General features: G+C 51.8%; 2 protein-coding genes across 3 annotated transcripts in view; one reads left to right on the top strand and one right to left on the bottom strand.

Moving 5' to 3' along the window:
- The window catches only part of LOC121443377 (Fanconi anemia group C protein homolog), a 77,307-nt gene extending 70,258 nt beyond the window's left edge, over positions 1-7,049 (top strand). The window contains exons 13-14 of the mRNA XM_041645125.1: positions 1,543-1,746; positions 6,078-7,049. Of these exons, the coding sequence (XP_041501059.1) occupies positions 1,543-1,746; positions 6,078-6,224 (351 nt within the window). The 3' untranslated portion in view covers positions 6,225-7,049. The remainder of the gene's footprint in view (positions 1-1,542; positions 1,747-6,077) is intronic.
- An 8,951-nt stretch (positions 7,050-16,000) lies between these two features.
- Positions 16,001-22,733, bottom strand: part of LOC121443390 (aminopeptidase O-like) — a 254,765-nt gene continuing 248,032 nt past the window's right edge. The window contains exons 14-17 of one of the 2 annotated variants that reach the window (XR_005973658.1): positions 21,380-21,466; positions 19,265-19,409; positions 16,905-17,059; positions 16,001-16,462 (exon numbers count right to left, since the gene is read on the bottom strand). Coding sequence is in view for 1 of the 2 variants with exons in the window: in XM_041645145.1 (XP_041501079.1) it covers positions 19,269-19,409; positions 21,380-21,466 (228 nt within the window). In the remaining variant the exon portion in view is untranslated. The remainder of the gene's footprint in view (positions 16,463-16,904; positions 17,060-19,264; positions 19,410-21,379; positions 21,467-22,733) is intronic. The other variant, XM_041645145.1, reaches the window with a different exon arrangement.

The following is a 22,733-nucleotide window of genomic DNA, read 5'->3' as shown; positions in this document are numbered from 1 at the left end:
GTAAGTCACAGTCACTCAGCGGCAGACAGCCCTCTGTTGGCCAGCCTTGGGCCAGAGAACGCCTGTCCTGCCTAGGGTGCACCTCTGCCAGCTGTGTTCGTCTGCTCTGGCTCTGAAGACTGTATTCTAGGTACCCTTTGGCTTGGTCAGGGCCTTGCACCTTTCAGACACTGTCTTCTCACTTGTAGGAATCTTCTGGAAAGGCAGAGATTCACACAGCTGCTTGCACACAGTGGGCGTCAAAGCAGAGTCATAGCTGCAGGAGCTGAAATGCTCTGAGCTTGCATAAGCTGCTAGTGTTTAAGTGGACTAGCACGTTGCCAGGAAGAGTCTCATTACCAGGTAGTGCTCAGGCATGCGACTGGCTCATGGTACACGTGGATATGTAGGAGAGGGGCAGGAAACAGTTACTCCCAATGCATGAAGCGTGGGGATGCCTCCAGAGGATGAGTGGGGGATTGTTCATCATTCCTTCATCTTCATGTATTCCTTCATCTTCATGTTTTCCATAGTGAGCAAAAGTAAATTTTTATAATGTAGAACGAAAATAAGAAAATACTTCAAAGAGCACACGCCTCCCTTATAGAAGCATCTAGACACAGAAGGCACATGAGGTGCAGTCAGTGTGGACAGAACAGCGTCTAGTACAGGCAGAGAGAAGCTTCTCTCCCGGAGTGCTCAGAGTTTGCAGACTCCAGAGATGTCATTGGCCGAGGTGGTGGCCATCCAGGGAACACTGCTCCCTCAGTGGAGAACGCTGTGGTTCCTTTCTCACAGTCAGTCTTGTCAGGAGCCGTTATCCCTGACAGATGGCTCTTAGTGGGGCCTAAACCTGCAGACCCGCAGAAGCAGCCATGGGAATTCTCAGAACAGGGCGGCGGAGCCTTTCTGCAGGACGGACCTTGGATGCGATGTCCTGCGCAGCATCTCTGCAGCCCCCAGCTTCTGCCTCGCTCTGTGAGCCACAGGAGTCTCAACATGAAATAAATATTTTTTATGCAAAAACAACCCACGGACTTAGAACAGTCACTGTTATTATGTGGATTCCACAGACTTGTGACCTCTGCTTGAGCTGTGAGCATGTACGAACAACTGTTCCAGTGTCTGCAACAGAACAGACGTGCTTGTGTGTGTGTGGCCTGCGCTTACCTCGCAGCCCAGGCAGGGGCAGCCTGCATTCTTACCAGCACCGCCCAGTGGGCCTGTGGCTCTAGCTGATTGTGGCTGATAGTGAGGGGTCCGCTTCAAGGGGCCTTTTGTTTCCCCACAATAAGAAAATTCTAACGACATTCTGCTGAGGACTTGCCTTCATATAAAAAAGGTCAGGTCCTGGCATAGTGCCCTGGCTGCTTTGTGGGCAAGAGGAAAGAAAGTCAAGAAATTTCCATTGTGCCCATTTTGGTTTATGTAGAGCTGTGTGTGAATTAGCCAAGCTTGGGTGCCTGTCTCTCTCCCGGGGGCTTTGAAGCATCAGACAAGTCCTAGAGTCACACCAGTGTCACACCCTCTCTAAGGTCTCACCCTCTGAACTTTACTACCCAGGTGGAGCTGAAGGCATTGCTCAACTGCCTCCTGATGCTGCTCAGAAGTGGCCCCCTCTCCGCTGCCGATCTGCAGAAAGCAGCTGAGATTCCCAGTGCAGACCCCAGGCCACCTGTATGCAGACAGCTTGTCAGACGCCTGCTTCTTAGCCTCTTGCTCTGGACCCCAGAAGGCCATGAAGTTGCCTGGGAAGCTGTCACCCATGTAAGTCGCTCTTTTTCCAAACTGCACTGCATATGTACCTTTCACTCTAAGTGAAAGGTAGGTTCCCTCCTAGAGGGTCCTGGGTATGGAGGTCAGTAGAGCCACAGTTAGCACATACCCAGAACTTTCCGTGCTGTTCAGGAGGTGCGTGGAGGGGAAGGCATACCTGCCGCATGCTGGGGAGAGAAGTCCAGCTCCGGTGACAACATGCTCCTAAGTAGCGACAGGCCATTACTTCAGGAGAGAGAGGCTTTGGCTAATACATTGGTCACAGCAAAGGAAAGCTAAAGTGAGACAGACATCTGCAAGGGAGTTGTTCTGTATTTGCTTTCACGTAGCTTCGTGGTGCTGGGCAGGCAAGGTAGATCACTGTGGCAAGAATGTATGGTAGGGCTGTCTACCTGTGGTGTTCAAGAAACAGCGGAATGGAGACATCCCTAAGGACTTCCCCAGTGGGCCTCTTCCTCTAGATAGTTTCCAGGGCCTCCCAAATAGTACTAGCAGTTGAGCACCAAGCCCTAGCACACGAGTCTCTCGGGAAGATAATAGCTAGTTAGAGAGTCTTCTGGAAGCACACATGCATTGACGGCTTTGTAAAGGGGTTGGCCGGAAGTGTGTCCAATGGTGACACAAGACCTTGCAGTAGCGTTTTGAATGTGACACCAAAAACAACAAAAGGGCCGGGTGGTGGTGGCGCACACCTTTAATCCCAGCACTCGGGAGGCAGAGGCAGGCGGATCTCTGTGAGTTCGAGGCCAGCCTGGTCTACAAGAGCTAGTTCCAGGACAGGCTCCAAAGCTACTGAGAAACCCTGTCTCAAAAAAGTAACAACAACAAAAAACCCCACACAACAAAAGGAAAAGACAGAAACATTGGGCTGTATGTAAGTTTGCAGCCTGTGCATCAAAGGGAACTATCAGAGCACACAGCTGGCTCTCAGAATGGAGAAAATCAGTTAGGGGGTATCTGGCAGGAGTTACGTATTCTAAATATGTAAAGATTCTTAGAACTGAGAACAAAGCTAAACCACCTCACTAAAAGATGGGTGAAGGAATTGACACTTTCTTCTCCACGGAAGATGTGTGAATGTTCACAAGCACTGGGGAAGATCCCCTGTGGCACTGTTACCATCACACCTGGGGAGGTGCCCCGTGGCACTGTGTTACCATCACACCTGGGGAGGTGCACATGGCACCATGTCACACACCCAATGGCAGAGGCTTAGACAGGCATCTGTGTACCAGAATTGTCGGCTGTTAACAGAAGCAAGAAGGCATGCATGACCGGATAGGCACAGGCAGCTGTGCAGACACCACGGATTACCAGGTCTGATGCAGTTGATAGTAGGTGCTTCTGAATCATGGAAGTGGGAACTCTGACCTCGTCATAAATGCTCACTACCTCTGTGACGTCTTCCAGGGCCACATATCCCCCCTGCTTTTCAGTCCTGTCGCCCTCACAGACTACAGTGGCCTAGGCACCGACTAAGATGTGAGAAAGGACCCCAGCAAAATTTCCTGGACATACCAGCCCTCTGATTGGTGTTCCAGCAACATTTCCATATTCAAGACAGGCCACATTGCCCACTCCCACAGAGACTTCTGAGGGGAGTTGGGCCTTGTGCAGCACACACCTGATCAGGCCTGTTCCAGCCACCCACTAACAGTGCTAATCTACAGCAGGTACTGCAGCATCCCAGAAACCCAGGTCAGTTGAGCTGCCTAGCATGCAGAGAAAGCCATATGCTGGTTCCTCCAAGTGCTCCATCCTGGCATCCAGCAGGCCACCAGGGACTGTCCTTACAGATACAACTGTTAATAACACACACCCTGCCTTTAGAGGGGCTTCTGACCCCATCCCAGTCAATGGCAGGAGTCATCTACATGCAACAGAGAGCCCTTCTATAAGAGCGGTGTGGGTGTCACCGCCCGAGGAGCCCGGCCTAGGGCAGACGAATGTAAACTCAGAGCTGGCAGTGGCTGCCTTCAGCCTCCTCCCGCTGGAGCAGTGTCTCCAGCTTCAGCTCGGGGGTGGCTCCTGCTGCGTTCCTGGCTTCTCTTTCTGGTTTGGGCCTTCTGACTTGCCACAGACCTCAGTAGCCATCTGCTCTGGCTTCTTTCTCTGCCTCTGCCCTGACATGCTTGTTGTCCAGCTCCCAAGGCTACAGCCAGGGTTCAAAGAAAAAACTCCACAGTGTAGCAAACCTGAACATAAGGGTCTTTGCCTTTTTGGTTTTTTGTTGTGTTTTTATCTGAGGGTATGGGTTGCTCAGGTCATGCTCTTTGTCTGTTTTTCTGTCCTCTAATTGTCTCCTAGGTTCTAGTTCTTCCTGGTTCTCCTGTGTTTCAACAGTTCTCCATCCCAGTTCTCTCTTACTTCTCTGTTCACCCAGCTTAAATGATTTTTTTACAGGACGCTTGAGCAGTAAGCAAAAAAGCTCCTTGGTCATAGCATATTCCTTGGGTAAACAAGGAGCCGAGCTATTTACCGTGGCGGTTCAAGGTTCACGGTTTTAGGCGTAAGACTGTGACCAGAGGCCACGGCACAGTGCCCGGGTGAGGCAAGCTGCAGACAGATCTGCACAAGGGAGTCAGGTTTTATTGGCCAGACTTGGCAAGCAAAAAATTGGTCTGAATTTTTTTTTGTTGTTTTGTGTTAATAACCTTGGTTAGACATCTGTAACTCTCACCGTGTGCATATCTGTAAAGGTTTTAACTTATGATCCGTTTACAGAAACATTCAGTCTAGTTTGAACTTGCTCCGAGGTAAGAATGTGTGGCTTAGGATAGAGTGGGAGAATTTGTTTTCTTGATTTAGTCTGTAAAAGGAACAAAGCAGGCTTTTAAGTGTCTTGCAGTCCTTGTGGGACAATAGATCTAGTTATGAAGCGTATCCTAGTATATTTTCTGTATATCCAAGTTATGCAGCTTAATGAGAAGTCATCATCCTGACCGTCCACAGATCATGTCCCCAAGACTGAGAGGCAACCATGAGATTACATGTACACACCACATGATATCAATATAGTGCAGGTATTGGGGAGACATCACAGCTGCTTTTGCACATGGGAAATTACAGACAGGAGCAGCAGCTTCCAGAGCTGGTGATCCCACAGGCCTTTCCTGCACGGATTTTCCTGTCAGACCCCTCCTCTGGCAGGCTGACCTCCGAACCCCGGCTGTCACCTGCTGCAGCTCCCACCCTCCGGCACTGACTGGTGCCAGGATGGGTCTGTTTGGAGCCCTCCACCCTGCCTGCCCTCACTGCATTTTGTGAACCTCCTCTTTCTTGTCTTCACTGCACTTCCTCCCGCATCGGTCTGAGATGGGGAAACAGCTCTAAAGTTGCTGCACTTGCTATGCTTAAACCCTGTACAGACTGCCGTGGTTCAGGCCAGCAGGGCATGTTTCTGTGACGCCATGCTGGGGAAAAGTGGGAGGTTATGCTGTGTAGTGATTGCCTGCCCCTGAGTGGGAGGCAGTCTCTGCCCAGAGTCTAGACATACATTAGCTCTTTAAGGCATCTAGGGACTGGTGCACCAGGAAGGATAGAGGCCGCCTCTAAATGAAGGCCATCGCAGCACCACAGACCTGCGACTCTTCAGTCACAACCTGGCAGTGACCAGTCAGATGCTAAGGGCCTGCAGATGTGTCCAGGCTGGAGCATGGCCTCAGCACCATGGCCAAGGTGTGCATGATGCATGTGGCAGGTGCAGATGCAGAGACTGCAGCCCTGACCAGCATGCTTCACTTTACTGGTGGCCAGAGTAGGACCAGGGAGGAAGGGCTGCGCTATGGGCCAGCCAGTGAAGGCTCAAAGCCACAAAGGTATGGAGAACCTTGGGTCACCCTAGAGAAAGAGACCTGGTGAGACAAGAGGAAACTGAGCTGGGGCTAAGCCTGCAGGTTCTTGTTTGCCCCACTCACAACAAATGTGTGTCTTTCTCCAAACTCGGGGCTCCTATGCTGCTGTACCTAAAAGGAATCCTGGTCAACGTCCTGCACAGGTGACATTTGAGAGTCTCAACTGTGGTTCTGGGGGGCATTGATGAGGGCTGCCTGCTCTTACAGCACATAATCCCAAAGCTGTGGCACTGAGCTGGGAAGTCCTGCTGCCTCCACCCTGCTTGTGTGTGAACTCCTGTGGGGAGGTTGGTCATCAGGAATTGGCCCCACTGTTGGGGGGGGGGGGTTGGGGACAGACATGCTTTGATAATCACCTTGTAAACAAAGCAGAGGTGAAACTACTTCCCCTGCAGCTTCACTCTGAGTATACCAGACAGAGGGGTCCCCAGGTAGTGTCCTCATCTTTCCTTTCTTTCTTCATTGCAGATGGCCCACACGGAGGCTATCACCCATGAAATTGTTGGCTTTCTTGACCAGATCTTGTATAGATCGGATCTCCTTTGTGCCGAAGCCTCACGAAAACTGGCCGGAGAGCTCCTTCAGGAGCTGAGCCCAGGCCTAGCTCGGGTCTAGCAGGCAGCACAGAAAGCACAGGGCCTGCATGGGAGTCTGTCTGATGAGGACACTGTCTGTGGGGTCCAGAACCAGGAGAGTGCTGACCACATCTGTGCCTTGCCCAGTTCAGTGATGCACGACTCCTCCAGGGCACTTGGTGCCTGCTGGCCAGGGAGGGCCCGGGTCACCTGTCATGTCCCAGTCTCGGGTGAGCCTGCATGGTGACAGCTAGCTCTGGCTAGTTTGCTGACTCGCTTCATCCTTCCTGTTCTGATGACACTGCCAGTGATGGGGAGCTGCCCAGTGGCCGGAGACCGGAGCCCTGGAGAGGATGAGACTGTGCCATGCAGATGAGCGCCTGCCTCCTTTGCTCCGCAGTGCATCCATTGCAGCCGAGGGAGCAGAGGTGGCCAGGGAAGGGTCAGTGCTTCCTCCTCCCCATGCCCCAAGAAGGCAACAAACAAATCCAAACCCTACCTCTTGGGTGGCCCATGTCTAGTAAAACAGAGAGAGGATTTGGGAACTGAAAATTCCTAAGTCTCTCCTCTCCACTTGCTGTAGATGGGAATGCTAGGCGAGTGAGCAGAGGCCACCCAGCTGCGGTCCTGTGGACTTGCAACAAGAACCGCTGCCCACGTGCAGATCGGCTTCAGTGCTCAGCACCTCTGCCTGGGGGGACGTGCTGGCTGCCGTCACAGTTGCATCGAGGCACTGTGGCCTAAAGTGGAGGGCGCTGGCTTTCTCTTGCATTTGTGCATCTGAGCTGTCAGCAGCCAGGGAAACCACTGACCAGCATGCTTGCTCGGTCCGTCTTACCCACCCTGCTGATGGGCCCACTGCATTGCCAAGCTGCTCACATGAGGATAGGGCTGGACTTACCTGTTCCATTCTAAATAAAAACTTGTACTTAATTTTATAGTCAATGTTTCCCAAAGAGTAAAAACCGTCCCGGTCCTACCTGTAAAAGCTTCGAGTCTTACAAACCTTAGGCCTGGCTTGGAAAAGACCAATTGTGACTCACCTTCAGGACAAGCTGGGGTTCTGTTCCAGAGAAGGGAGGATGACTGGAAGGCAGAGAGACGTGTGTGTCCTTAGAGTTAGGTTTCGTGTTCCGTGTAAGCCAAACTTGATTATAACCACACGCACCTCGGATAGAGTTGCTGAGTTACTGTCCGTTCTGAATGGAAGAACAGAGGACAGCACAGCCATTTTCTTCTCCCTGTATGTTCACACATGCGTGTCCCTCCTCGATCAGGAAGGATGGGATCATGTCCACTCTGCTTCCCTATGACTCAGCCCACTCAGGCATGACCAGTCTGGGTGAACTGTGCCAAGCATCTTGAGTCAGTTCCCTGGTTGCTCAGTCACCTGACATGGCATACCAGGACACCTGACCACAGATAAGAAAAGACTCTCATATCTGAGCTCCAGGTAGCCAGCTCCTTGTAATGGTGTTTGCTTCTTAGCCTATTTCCTCCTAATGGTCTGAAGTCTAGGGATAGAGGAGGCCGAGAAAAGTACCCCAGAGACATGCATGGTGCATGGTTGGCAAGGTATTTCCTAGTGCCACAGAACCCAGGACAGCCTCGTCCGAGAACATGCGGAATGAATGAACAGTGTGTGCTTCCCTCTTTCTTTCCCTCCCTTTCCAACCAGAGTACGGTGCTGCTCCTAGCTAGATGCCGAACTTTAACATGAAGTCTTGGTTTTATGAAACCATTATGAGCTATTAGCCATCAGAAGCCATTCACAGCCCACAATCCAACGTTAAGACAAAATAAGCATCTAAAAACCAGGCCCTCGTTTGTTCCACCCACCAGATAAACCCCCTCCTCTAACCCTTTCGGGCACACACCTTCTGCAGGTGTGATACAGAAAACACTGTACCTTTCTGTAGAAAGGACTGGCACTGTCCTCAGTGGTCCACACACAGCATCAAGTCCACAGGGGTGGGAAAGGAAACTGGGTGTGTAAAGTCAGCAGAGCGTGGGTGTGCATGCCTGCCCTGTTGACCTGCAGACCTGGAGGGTGTGCATGTGCCTGCCCTGCCGACTGCAGACCTGCTGTGCAGCTCTAGCAGGGTGACTGATGCTTATTAGTGGGTTTTGAAAGCATGAAAACAGGTCCAGGCTTCAGTCTCATGGTTGATTCTTCTAGTCCTGATGCACTTTTGGGGCACTTCTCACCTAGAGCATCCCAGGACACTCTGGGAAGTCTCCAGAGGGCAGGAAATCGTGCCCAGGCCACAGAGCAGAACACTAAGTGTGCCAAGCAGAGGCCCCTGCTAAGCAAAGAAGGGCAACTAGCTTCTAACAAGTCAGGCCCGAAGGACAAAGGTCTTGTTCCCGTTGTGGCAGAAAGGCAGGTCCTGAGCTGATACCACAGTTGTGGCCTAGAATACAGGAAGGGTCTATAGCTAGGGAGGCCCCCATGGCTCTCCCAGACCCAGGAAGCAGCCCAGCAGCACAGAGGGATGAGCAGAGGGATGTTGGCAAGAAGTTCTTCTCAAATGAGGTGTAACCAGTACTGTGGTTGCTGTATTTTGCTGTAGGGCTGAGCTAGAAGCACCCCTCCCTCAGTGTTGTGGACCAATACATCAGACGTTCCAGATGCCATACCTGGTTGTCCTCTCTACAGAAGACAGAAAACCAAAAACCACAGAAGACTGATAAAACTGGCTGTTTGCATAAACAAAAGAAAGCCTCCCGACTACAAACAATGACCTGGAAAAGCATAGGCCACATAAGATCAAAAACCACTGCTCCAGCCAGGCAGGCAGGTCTCTGGGTTCAAGGCCAGCCTGGTCTACAGAGTGACTCCTAGGACAGCCAGGGCTACACAGAGAAATCCTGCCTCAAAACAAACAAAAAAGTCACTTCTCTAAATTTGAAACTTCTTAGACAAATCAGTAAGAAATGGCCACCAACCCAAGAGACTGAGAAAGCACAAAACACTGAACATGATGGGAAAATACAAACACTTTCTAAACACTGGAAAGGGACTTACCGTTGTGTTAGAGAATGCAAGCGAGGACAGTTATAGCTCCACAGTGTGCTGGAGGTCTGTAGAAAGGCTTTGACAGGCAGGGAGTCACTGCCTTTGTTGACTGCAAGTCAACACATGCTAAACTTGAGTGCACATCTCCTAGAAACAGTATGGTAACAGTCACATCCAGAATCCACCTGTGTTCACTTACCCCAAAGAAGGTAAGGTGAGCATTCGGGTGGGACCTGTACACCGGTGTCCAGTCACTGAAGACCGGGGTGATACAGTGTCGCTGCACACAAATGACAGCCAGTCACGTTTACAGAAGGGATGCAGCTTCTGAGAAGGCTCAGCAGATGAAGGCATACACGCCTGGCATGGTGAGTCGGAGAGACCTGAGCCCACTCAGTTGTCCTCTGATCTCTCGAGTGCCGCACTCACCACAGCACACACAAGTGCAGGGTAATTATAAATACAAAATTCTTAATAATGAAAACCTCACAGATTCCAATATGGAAGATGTTAGCTAAGCTAGACCGGCTAGACAGATGCTAAAGAACATTGCAGCATTCACACACCATCCCTAGAACAGAAGCTCATGATAGTCTAGTGGTGCCTCCAGGGACTTGGGAGAGCAGGGGATGAGGTTAGTCTTCTATCAGAGTACAAATGAGATTCTGTTTGGTAAGAGGAAGTTCAGAATACTGATGTCTGCTGCCAAAACAGCAAAGCAGTGAATTCTATGTTGTGAATATTTTACCACAATAAAACCACTAAAATCTAAATTATTGTCTGTCCTCCCTGTAATACACAGCTCTTCAGGTGTCCTTTCCCATCTCACATGCCCTGGATTCCAGCGGCAAGCACATTGAAGTTCCCTCAGATGCTAGTAACTCTGCATACACAGAACCAGGGCTCTAGGGTATAGCTAACATTGGGGGAAGCCCTGCTAAGTGAGGTGAGCAGAGCTTAGGAAGGAAAGCATACCCAAGGCCTGGCTCTGTCATCCAGGTTAGCATGTGGCTAACAGATGAGAACAGCTTTCCTGCCCAGTTACAGAAGAGACCAGTGATGGAACAGAGGACTCCGACAAAGTGCGTACGTGAACCAAATGTGTCTAGTGCATGAAAATAATCCAAATGTGTAACTACTGTGTCCATGGATTCTTTACCCGAGGAGTCGACTAACTGCAATAGAAATGCCTTAAAAGAATGTGCTTACTGACCTTGTTCAAACTTTTTTCTTCCTCATTCCCACTTAACACAGCATTCAACCATTTCTAGTCCACATCATCTCGTGCAGGGAGCCTAGGGATGGTTTAGGAATGAGGGAAGGCAGGGGATAAACCCAGCACTGTGGGTCCAGGTGCAGTGGTGCGTGTCTGTCGTCCCAACTCCAGAGAAGTGGAGGTGGGAGGATCTGAAGGTGTCCTAAGGGGCACCATCTCCTATACAGACTTGGGTGTCACAGACTTTGGAATTTGTGAAGGGCACCATTGCTGCTCCAAGGCAGGATGCTGGTCTGTGTGCTTGCTGGACCATGGTGGAGACGCCTCTGCTGGGGGTAATTGTAGGAATGGGAGTTCTTACAGTGATTGGCTGAGGCAGAGATGAGGTAAACAGAGAGAAAGCTGTCCAGTTTTCAGAGTGTCTGTTTGTGTGCACGTCTGATCTGTGGAGAAAGAAATGGGAGGAGGGAGGAAGGAGGAAAAGGGAGGAGGAGGAAGGAAGCAGGAAGGCTGTGGTCTCCTGTACACAAAGTCAGCTTCTTGGTTGATTTAGGAGGGGTTTTGTCAAACAGTGCTGAGTAAAACAGGTCAAAGGCCATCTGCGACTTTAAAGGAGACATCTGCATTCCCCGTCCCTTCGTCGGCATGGTGACACTTTCACTGCTTTTCCCAGTCCTCGCAGTCCAGCACCTCTAGCTGGAGCCATGTGTTCCGCCATGCATCCTGAGGACTTGGGCTCCATCTGCCGTGTGCCCAGCCTTGTCCAGTCACCATCCCTACTCCACAACCCCCACCTTCCCAAAGCCTCCCACCCCTGGGCAAACCTCACAGCTGTCTCCATCCTTTGCGGGGCTGTGCTGCTGAGCCTCCAGAGACTTCAGCACTGAAGTGTGAGGTCAGGAACGAGGTGAGGTTCTGTAGTCCCAGGTGGCTTTGCTCCTTCCAGCCTCTCAAAGATGGAAACTCCACCAGGTTTAGAAGCCTACACTTCTCCCACGGGTTATCTCATCCAGACAGTGGGCAGCAAGGGAAGACCTACCGGAGGTAAAAGAACTGTGGAACTTGAGACTCAATGGTACAATTAGGTGTGGTTGCCGCACATCCCCACTGCCACCCCCTGGGTGTGCAGACCCGAGCAGCAGTGCACCAGATAAAAACGGGGCTTAGACAAGGCAAGATGGTGACAAAGGTGACTTCAGAAATCAGAGGCCACCAGGTGGTAGCAATGCTCACCTGTAATCCCAGCAGAGGCAGGCAGATCTCTGTGAGTGCGAGGCCAGCCTGGTTACAGAGGTAATTCCAGGACAGCCAGGGCTACACAGAGAAACCCTATCTTGAAAAACCAAAAAGAAGAAGAGGAGGAAGAAGAGGAAAGAAGAAATCAGAACCCACAAGGTACATACCCACTGGACTACACAGCCACAATAAGCCACATGGCCTGGCCTGTCACCTCCATGGTGGACAGCCTTTGTGGAATGCCTTGAAACACAGTGTCTCTGTTAGGGGTCTCCTAGCCTCCCTGGTCCTCCATCCTGGCAGTGGCTAGGGAAGGTTACTACATAGACAGGAGACACTAAGTGAACCCAGAACAGGTGGGAAGAGATCCGGTACCCATCCCTGTTCAGTCTTTGGAGCTCAGTATTTAACCCAAGCCTATTTTATCTCATGGCACTGAAATAAGCAGGTTTGGTAGTATGAGCTGTCTGCAGAAGGGCCATGTATCTCCAGCCTGTGCGCGCGCGTGCGCGCGCGCGCACACACACACACACACACACACACACACACACACACACACGTGTGCCAGCCAGGCTTCAAGGGCCATCATCAGCTGCTGAGGACACACTCTGGTGACTGTGTACTCCAGCTTCTTTTGTCTTCTGGGCATCCTTGAAAACAGGGCATGGACACTCCCAACTGTCTCAACCTCCAAAGCAAGGCTTCTCTCTCTGACCAGTTGTCCCATGTAGAGCTACAGCATCCCATCCAAGGGATGCTGGACACACACCAGTGCCAAGGGGCAAGGTTCTTGACAGCCCACCCTGTCCTGTGAAACTTCCCCAGCTTGCATGTGGTCACCTTCCTTTTTATACTGTCTGGTCACTGGGCTGGAAGAGAACAGTCTTCATCAATCTTGCAGACAGTACCAATGGGTGGGAGGGGGCTATAAAACCTTGCCCTGAATAGCAGGGCTGTTCCCCCTCCCACCTCGTAAACCCCACAGACCGGCTAGGGGACCAGTTTCACTATGGCTGCCTTGACTTCACAGCCCTCACTGAGACTACTCTCTGCAGCCTTCCCTGGGAGGATGAGGCAGCTCCCTACCCCCAGCCCTGGGAGCCCCAGAGCTGTGATGGGGCTAGGCTATTCCAGGGGCTCTCTCCATTTGAGGGCTGCTACCATCTTGATGGCTCTTTTGAATTTGGTGGCTAAGACTGAAATGTCCTAGGGAGGGAGTGTTCTAAGGGGCTGACTAACAACAAAGATTTTAAAGCCAATGCTAAGCCCCAGTGGGCAGCACATCCCTGTACTTTGGGAGTAGGTATGGCAGCCCAACCACCCAGGGTGTAGGCCAGCCAAGGCCACAAGCCCAGTACCCACCCAGGTCTGCTTGGGAGGCATGGCTGTGGCAGGCTGTGCTCCTCCACTGGCTGGCTCCGTCCACAACCCAGCTGGTGGTGAGCTGAACTGGAGTATGAGGCCTGCACAGGAGTCCTTCAGGTCTTCAGATCCCAAGCTCCTGAGCACGCCTTCTGCTGCTCACTGGGCAATAGCTGGCTGCTTTGGAGAGACGGCCGTGACAAAGGAAATGCTTTGGAGGACAGAGGTCCCTATGTGCACATCACAGCAGCGCTTGTGGCTGCCCACTGGGCTTGTGCAGCCATGTCCTGCTGAACCATGGTCAGGAGAGAAGCTGGTAGGAGCATGGCATTGGCCTGGAATGGATTCTGCAGAGCCTTTTCTTCATTTTAAAGGGATAGCTCAAGTTTAGAAACATCTGTTGGTTTCTGCCCCAGGGGCACACCATGCCATTTCTGCTTACCATGAGCAAGGATGACTTGTTAGGATATCATTATTTCATTCTTTTGATGCAAATTCCATTAAAAATAAATGCTTCAAAATATTCTAATTCTACAGGAGCAGCTGAGAGAGAGAACCCAGAGTCCTTTCTGAGACTTTCCCAACCCTCCTCCCTTCCCTTCCTGTCCAAGTCCAGTCAGAATTCCCAGTTCCTTTCCCATGGTTGTGGCCCAAAGCCCCACAGACAGGGTGGTAGGAGCCACTATAGGTAGGAGGCTACCAGCCAGGGAGCCCGACCCTTCCTGGGGTTCACTTCTCCTCCACCAATCAGGGCGTGGTGAGGACATGCTTCTGGATATGTAGAGGGATAGCACACACTGCTGCTTTCTCCCCACGCAGGGAACCATGGTCCAGGGGTCAACATCAGACGGTCCAGATGTGCCGTCTTCCTGCAGACCTGGCTACTTGAGCCAGGCAGAACCTGTCTCGCACTGGCCATGACTTACTGAGGCCTGTCCTAATCCACGCTGGAAGTCTCTGCAGATGACACGGTTTAAAGCACTCGTCTGGAGGAGAGACGGTGTGACGGTTAGGCTGCTTAGCTACTGGAGGGAAAGGCAGCCAGGTCAGGGGTGGTCTCTGTGAGGACAGGCTGGCACAGCTCTGGTCTGTTGTTCTCTAGTGATGGGCATCTGCTTGGTAATCAAAGTGACTGGTGACAGACAAAAGAGATTCGTGTTCCTGCTATCCTACTCACCTCTTGGCAGTGAGCCCACAAGGATCCTCCGGTCACAGCCCCTCTGCCTACTACTGGCATCAGCCTGTTGGCATGGTGGTTTGCTCCTGTTAGGTTATGTCTTACCCTTGGCCTAAGAGTGAGAAGCTGGCATCTTCACCAGGAGCCTATTCTTAGGGCTGATGTTTCAAGCCCGAGGTACAAGGGGGAAACCCTGGGTTCCTCCAGGAACGGTTGGAAAATGGCTTGGAAATTGTGCGGCAACAAGCATGCCTGGCCATGAAGCACAGTCTCTGTCCTTCCCATACTTAGGAAGCAGACTCAAGCCCAGGCTCAAGCTCACATCTGTGCAGTGGGAGGGACGGTTCCAAGCCCCTGCAGCTGAGCGGTGGGGCAGGGCATCAAACGCTCTGCTCTGAAGACCAAGAGCTCACACCGTGGTGCTCCACACTGTGGTGCTCTACACCGTGGCACACAGCAAACACGGACCTAGTGATCTAGTCCATGTCTTACCTGTGATTTCACTCTGCCCCACATCTGATTTCAGCAGCAGGCGCCCGGGGTGACTGTCCACATCTTCCCCCACCAGCAACTCATTCAAACTGGACCATATGCAGTAGGGAGAGCTCCTCCTTGGATGAGGCGCCTCTGTGGTGGTATCAAGCACCCTGACCATTCTTCCTCACTCAAACCCTGGTCTACATCCTATTGACAGAGGCTAAAGATGCACCGCTCTGGGTACTGCGAGGTCAGGTGACTCATGTAAGAATACACCCTTCTTGAATCCAGGAGTCTCAGCCAAGTGAGGGAAGCCTTCCAAGCCTCTGCTACAGTTATGCAGTGCAGGAGCTGCTGCCTACTTTGTGGGCAGGGCTGTTCTGTGTCTGGCCGTAGATGGCAAAGGCCAGCTCTACCACAAATCCTCCACTGAATTTGTGACACAGGCATCCAGTTCCAGTGAAGCTTCCACTGACCTGAAGCCATTGGAAAGAACCCAAGCAATCAAAATGACCCACGGAGACAAGGGCACTTGCCCCCCGACAAAATTCTACCTCTGCTTTGCTTTAGTGGTTGCTAAGGAAGTCAAAGAACAAAAGCAGACCAAACCAGTACTTGGCTGGTCACCCCTAGTTCACTGGACATAGAGAATGTTTCATGTTGAGGTTCTTACAGAAGGGCCCTATGGGTGTGTGGTCCCCACTCCACCTCTAGCCAGGCAGCCACAGACTCGGCCTCTCCTTTCAGGTCTTCACAGAAGACAGTGCACTATCACGTTGGATTGGACACATTTTGATTCTTCTGCCATCACAATACACAGTGCAGCCACTGGTATGACCCAGGCTCTCAAGACCAAGGTTCTTTGGTCAACCAACACTTCTCTCAGTGTGTCCTGGGGCCTCCTGCCCCAGCGGGCCTGAATGCAGAACCCAGACAGGCAGCAGAAACTCTCCTTCCGGTTCTTTCTCACATGGCTCAGCCTGGTCCGGGCGCATGTGACTGCACCCACGGCAGTCTCAAGCATCTTCCTTTGGACAGGAACTGGAAACTTCTAAGAGCTTGTTCGATATGTTAATATTCAAAGGAAAGAAAATATGGTCTCACCGGAGACTCCCATAGTGCCAGACTGCCCGAGACGTACATTTTGGAAGAGTTGAGTCCCACACCACATTAATTCCTTTTACTTTCAGCTTTCTCAGAATTAACAGCACCTGGAGGCCTCCTGAAAGCTCTGGAGGCAGGAAAGGGATAGAATATGTGGGAAGTGCCTATCCTGACACATGCTCGCTCCTGGTCTTAAGTTGCATCAAATTCAGAAGCAAACAGGAATACCAGCAAATCCGACACTTTATTAAGACATCTTAGGCTTTCCTGTATTTTCCAAAAACAGAAAGGTTCTATTGAGTGAACACATCAAAAGGACTCTGCGGAATCTCTGGGGACCAGCCACAGAAGGTGTCGCGTGAAGCTGTCATCTCAGACCATGGCAGCAGGCAGCCAGTTCTCCATCTGCCTAGGGAGAGATCTTCACTCTCTGAACAATTTCAAGTCACAGCTCAGTCTTTCCAGGCCCGGGAACAAAGGCAGCAGCCAGGTGCAACAGTTTATGAGGCTTTATATGTGCCTTTTATACATGCCACGGGAGCCCAAAATGCAAGTGAGTGACCGCTGCTGTCGGCTGATGGCTTTAGCAGCCACATAATCCTCCCTTTGATGTCCAGGGTCAGTGCAGTCCTGGCCCCATCGGGGCTAGGAGGAGGCATAGGAAAGAGAGTCTCACTGTGATCTGTCCTGCGAAGAAAACAGCAATAAACTTTATTATCCAGTCACCTTGGTCATTCCTGACAGGAGTTCCCTCCACCTATGCCCTCCACTTGAGAGGGAGCTTTCGTGGGAGGACAGGGACGTGAATGGAGCCACACTTCACAATCCTAGACCTAGGGTGCACAGCCACACCATGGGCCACGCAGGGATGTGGAGCCCAGGGAGCAATGTGACAAGGTGGCTACAGAAAGAGACCCTCCGACCATGATGTATTCTCACTGCTTCAGAGGGCTCAACTCAGCCGGTGGCAGGGAGCCTCAACCACAGGGCAAACGCTTGGCTTCCCAGAACCAGTTCTGCGCTCCTTGGATCCCCACCCCAGGAGCACATACAGAGGGATACCACTGCTCTCCGGGTCTGGGACTCAGGCCCTTCTTCTTCTTCTCCGAGGGAGGCCCGCCTCAGGCACCTGCTCAAGGGCTCGACTCCTGTTCCTGCTGAACTGAGCCAGTGTGTGAAATGAACTGATATCAGCTCAGTAGGCACCGGAGGGCGGGTCCAATGACGGCGGGGCAGTGCCTCAGCATCTTCCTGCCAGCGGCTGTGGACACATGGAGACCTGGACTGCAAATACAAGACATAGTTCACCACGTCCAGCAGAACAACAGAGCCCTCCCTCACGCGTGGCACTGGCTGAGACACGTTTGATTCAACTTTGTGATGCACCCGGGTTTAGTTTTCTGTGACTGCTAACGTATCTGATATTACAGTGAGCTATTCAGTGGATCTGTGTTTTCTGTAGACACACTTAAGGGCGGTCAACGCACTGCTTTCGCTCTTGACATCACCCTTGGGTCAGGCTGGTCTCTCCTCTGGAATCTGGGTCCACACAAGCTGACCACCAGTGTGGCCTCTCTTGGCTGCACCTTAAGTGTCCCCATCTCACCTTCTCTTCAGGTGCAGAACTTAGCCACTGTGAACAAAGCGGAAACCAATCACTGTTCACCAATCAGCTAAGCTCTGCACCTTGTTAGAGAGGTCATCGCCGGTAACAATTAAAGGGCTGCCGAGGTCTTCGAGGTTGTTGGCTTCTTTTGTTTCCAAAGAGCCGCAAGGGGCCTCTGGTCTCCGAACTGCAGAGAGAAAGTAGCCACGGTTCTGCAGAAGCAGCCAAGGTCATGGTTGCGTGGTAATCCCTGGCAATGTGATTTTAATCTCAAGTCACAAATCAGCATGCCAGGAACCCAAGCAGCCAGAGCAGCTGAGGGCAGCGCCGTGCCCTACCACTCCCATCCACGACACTGGGCGGGCGTCCTCCTCACTGCCTTGGAGCCCAGCGCACTAGCGCAGCTGCCGCTGTCCAGCCTGCTAGGGGAACAGGCAACAAAGGACGCATCTTATCAGCTGTGTGGCCACCCTCACTCTGAGCAAGGAGCCTTAAACTCTGGGGACACAGCCTGCTCCCAGGCTGCAGACTCTGAACGGCTTCCAGGTGAGGAAGCGTTTCTCTGACAGGTGTGGTTTGCAGGGACAGCTCTTTCCCATCCTCAGCCTCCAGCGCTGTGACCAAGCATTCAGCTAGAGGGACTGGGGGACAGCAGAGAGAGTTCACAGGGGAGCTGACGATTGGTGACAACTCCTTTGCCTGCTTGGGGGCCCAGAAAAAAATCACAAGGAAGAGACACGAGAGGCACAGTGTGACTCTGGCTCTCCAAAAGTGAGGCCAAGAGAATGTGGAGCGGGACAGGGGCCTCGCGGTGATTGTCACACCACCACATGCACAACTCTTCCTATGGGTAAAGGTTTCCAGGGAAACGGCCCAACCCATCATTGGTGCGCTGGCTCAGGGGGCTGCACAGTTACTCACTGCACCCCATCATCTCCAAGTCTGACTATGATGCCCCCCCCACTTCTGCAAGAACATGGTCGTGCTTCAGGAAACTGTTTCCCCTTCATACTTATAGTCCGTTCAGACAAGCAGAATACTCAAACATACTGCACAGAAGTGGACTTTGTAACAGCAAAATGTGAGAATGCAAATGAAATATCCAACAATGGGTTAGGACTAGCAACACAATTCTAAATATCCATTACTTAGAAATCACAGAGAACAAGTAACACAAACAATGATTGAGATCTGATGCGAAATTTAAAAACACACAAAAGTAGACATTACATCATGTACCACCATGAGGAAAGTTCGAGAAGATGCAGAAATGGTAGCATGGCTGTGAGAGACACATACAGACCCACACTTCGGCCCACAGAACACCGTGCTTTGTGGCTGCGGAGGAGGCAAGTCGCACAGCCAAGACCTCAGGAGCTGGAGCAAAGCCTGCGCCAGCAGGAGATGGAAACACAAGTCATAGGGTGGGGGGACACCTGCTGCCCACCTCACACAAATGTCACTGAGCTGGGGGGCGGGCAGGAATACTCTTGCTTCCTACTTCACAGGGGGACAGAGGCAAAGGAGTCTCAGGTTTACTAAGCCTAGGAGATGCCTGCATGCAGAAGCTGGGAGCAGAGCAGTGTGGTACAGAACCCTGTGCTGGCCTTGACCCTGAATGTCTACAGATCCGTGCAAGACCCAAGGTGGAGAAAGCAGTGCCGGAGGGGCCATTACGCTTTCAGGAGGGCGCCTCTGTTTCACACCGGTGCATACATAATTCCAGGAGATAAATGAGGTGGCTCCAGGGATCCTGAGCCTTCCTGTCCCCAAGACCCTTTGACAGCCCTTACTAGGATTTCTGGTGCTGTGGTGGTCTTGGCTCATCACGTGCTTACAAACTGACTTGGATGGTTGGGAGAGGAAAGGAAAGAGAGAATTACCTCTTTAAAACAGCATTTCAGACACCACCTGGGCTGAGGCTCTGTCCATGTGTTCCTTCACCAGCTCAAAGCACCTGTGGGCAAGCTGCTGCTGCCTGGCGTCCTCACCCACCATCAGCTCCCCATAGAGGTAGACGCCCATGGCCTGCAGGGCATGGACACCAGAAAAGAATGGAAAAGGGTAAAGAGGCTGAACATGTTTGTGGGGCCATGTTTGTATTCGCTTTGTACAAGCTGGTCTAAAAACACAAATGAGAGAAGAGAAACTGCATCAGCTGACCAACCGCAGTCTGCAGTTTCTACTCTCTCTCCCCTTTGTCCTCCTCAAAACTCTAAGGTAGCACAGGTCTTTAATCCCAGCACTGGGAAGCAGAGTAGGCAGAGCTCTGTGAGTTCAAGGCCAGCCTAGCCTATGAAGGAGTTCTAAGTCAGTCAGTGTAACATGATGACACCCTATCTCAACACCCTCCAAAACACACACACACCCACCACCAAAAAAACAACAATAAAAACATGAAATTTTATTGACTCTGTCACTCTGATACTGAGTTCAGGAACACTCTGGGCAGAAACAGAGCTCCACAAATGGTCACTATGGAAAACCCTGTATCTGTGAGGGCAGTGCATCCCGAAGGACAGCCAGCATGAACTTGCTCACCAAGCCCATCACCTCCCAGGCCACAGGGACCACAGAGCAGTGCAAGGGCAGATGTTGCTGGTTTGGCCCAGCCAGGCCACTTCTCACTACCAGGTCCCCAAACATCAGACATTCGCTCTTCTGCTTTGAAAGCCATGCTACAAAGGCTTGGATTTGCGCTTTGCCAACATTAAAAACAGTCAATTATGTTCTGCAAGGCCCAGAGTTCTGCCTGCTTTCTTCTTCTGGGGAGCTTCCCAGGGGCTACATTCCGGCTCCACATTCAAAGGACTTCAAAGGCAGCGTAAGATAAAGACAGCAGCGGCTTCCTGCTAGACTGAAGCATGGCGGTGCCTGTGTGCTGGACACTGTGGTTCTCATGCACTGAGCTGCTCTGGGCTCGTGTGTGATTGTGTGGGGATGCCAGGTCCCCTGGAACCGGAGTTACAGAGAGCTGTGAACTGCCATGTGGGTGCAGGGAATTGAACCTGGGTCCTTTGGAAGAGCAGCCAGTGCTCTTCACTGCTGGGCCATCCTCCAGCCTTCCCTCAAACACCTCTTACACCACTGTGAAAATGAGACATTTCCGTTGTAAGAAAATCACATCCCTTTCTTTTTTTTTTTTTTTTTTTTTGATTTTTCGAGACAGGGTTTCTCTGTAGCTTTTGGTTCCTGTCCTGGAACTAGCTCTTGTAGACCAGGCTGGCCTTGAACTCACAGAGATCCTCCTGCCTCTGCCTCCAGAGTGCTGGGATTAAAGGCGTGCGCCACCACCGCCCGGCTTCACATCCCTTTCTTTACGGAAGAACCAGCCCTCTCTTTGCTGACTGCCCCGTCCTCAGACCCTGTCAAAAGTCCTTTTGTCCACCCCACACCTACTATCCAACCCACCGGCCCACAGTTTGCAATAGGCTAGCCAGAGGTGCAGGCTGGGGTTGGGAGAGAATATGTGGTACATGGGGGATGTCATGTGGGAACACGTCATGAGGTACAAAATGTCAGAGGAGGTACCCTGAGTGGTGACCCCAAAATGTGCTACAGATCAAAGAGGTGACAGATGAGGTTATGGACAGTACAGACACACACAGACACACACACACACACACACACACACACACACACACAGAGCCTGGCATTCAAGGCAGGAGACTTTCCTGGGGAGGCTGGGCCTGGCGATCCAAGGGTGTCCCAGATGCCTCGCACACATGCTGTAACTGGAATAGGACCACAAACTGGATGGACCCATGGTGTTGCTAAGAAATGGCCTTGGACTGAAGTTTGAGAGCAAGTCTAACCTAACAGCACACTCCATCCAGAGCAAGGACAGAGGGCGGGAGCGTCTGTGGCACAACACTCTCTACCAAAGGACAGAGAGGAGATCACTTATGACTACCAGTGAGCCATCCCACGCTAACATCAGGTATTCTCTCAGGACTAGTGAAGGCAGCCGATTTCCAGCTCCTGGAAGCCACACTCACCTGATCCTCCTGCAGGAACCTTGTCACCTGCTCGTACGCTCTTGTGTACTTGTGCTTGATGATCAGTTCACACCATCGATGGCGAACCTTAGGAAGGAAGACAGGAAACCAGGTGAGCAATGTTCCTTGCCTAAGAGGGCCTCGGGATACACGGTCTCTGAACTGCAATTTCACTGAAGCCCGAGGACTTCTACAGTGTGGCTGCCTGGACAACTGCACTTCATGTCTTCCTAAAGGAGAGGGCTGGCACTCCTAAGCACAAGGACCACCAGGCACCATGAGTAGAAAGTGCACGAGTTCAGACAACAGCTTCACGGCAGCACACACAACTGTGCCAAGTTAACGGGCAAGTGCAAACAGGAGTCACACACCAGGTCTACACTCTCGGTGCTGCCAGCTTTAACAATGAAAACACAGCATGTAGGAAGATGCCAACTCCAAATGCATACAGCATTGGGGTACCCCTGCTGACGTTTAGAGATGCTCAAGCAGAAGGCTCTTGACCTGGCGGCTCCCATATGCACCGTGCACACCTAGTAGAAATGCATGCTCTTTTCAAAGACTGTCATGAAGGTTTGCCTGCAGGAACTTGCCAGGACCCTCTGCCCTACCTCTTACAAATTCAATAGGCACCCACTGCCTGTGAGACAGCAGTAAAGCCGCCAGGGACAAGGGCCATGCAGGGCCATCTTGCCATCTTGCTGAGTGGCAGCACCATGTTATCACCACTATCACCACTTTAAACCAGGAGCTTCTGCCTGTTTGGCTCTCAGACTCCAAAGCGACAACTGCTACTTGCAAGCTGTCTGAGCTACACTCAAGTGAGCAGTCAGCCAATCAGGGCATGCTACATCACTGCATCAGTATCGGCCTCCAGTCGCCCTTATCTTCTCCGCCTTTGAAAGTAGGACTGGCTCTGCAGCGATCCCTTAGCAGCAACAATAAATGGACGCAACGCCAGCATCTTGGCTCGGCCCCTGCAAATCACATCACTCTGCGAATTCCAGTCCAGAGTCTTCCCCTAACCCAGATAAATAGATTTCCAGAAATTAACAACACACGGGGGTGGGAGTGTTGGGGAGCCGCTAGGAAGCCATGAAGAATTAGTTCTCCCACAGTCCCTCCAGGGGCACCACCAGGACATGGGCATCTGGTCTAGAGCTGACCCTAGAAGCAAATGTGCAGAGCCTTGGTGTTGGCAGGCCCTGGGGCTGTCTGAACCTCTGCTTTTCCTCCCAACTCAAGGTCATTTCCAGTGGTCTAACCATACCCACCCCAGCAGTAAAAAGCCTTTGTCGGTGAGTTTTGAAAATGAGCAAAAGCCAGGAGACCTGGTATGACAGTCGCTGGCTTA

The sequence above is a fragment of the Microtus oregoni genome, unplaced genomic scaffold (assembly GCF_018167655.1).
Source record: "Microtus oregoni isolate MIOR12 unplaced genomic scaffold, Mior012 000105F_ref0000443, whole genome shotgun sequence".
Taxonomy (NCBI): domain Eukaryota; kingdom Metazoa; phylum Chordata; class Mammalia; order Rodentia; family Cricetidae; genus Microtus; species Microtus oregoni.
This window is presented reverse-complemented; position numbering and strand designations above follow the sequence as displayed.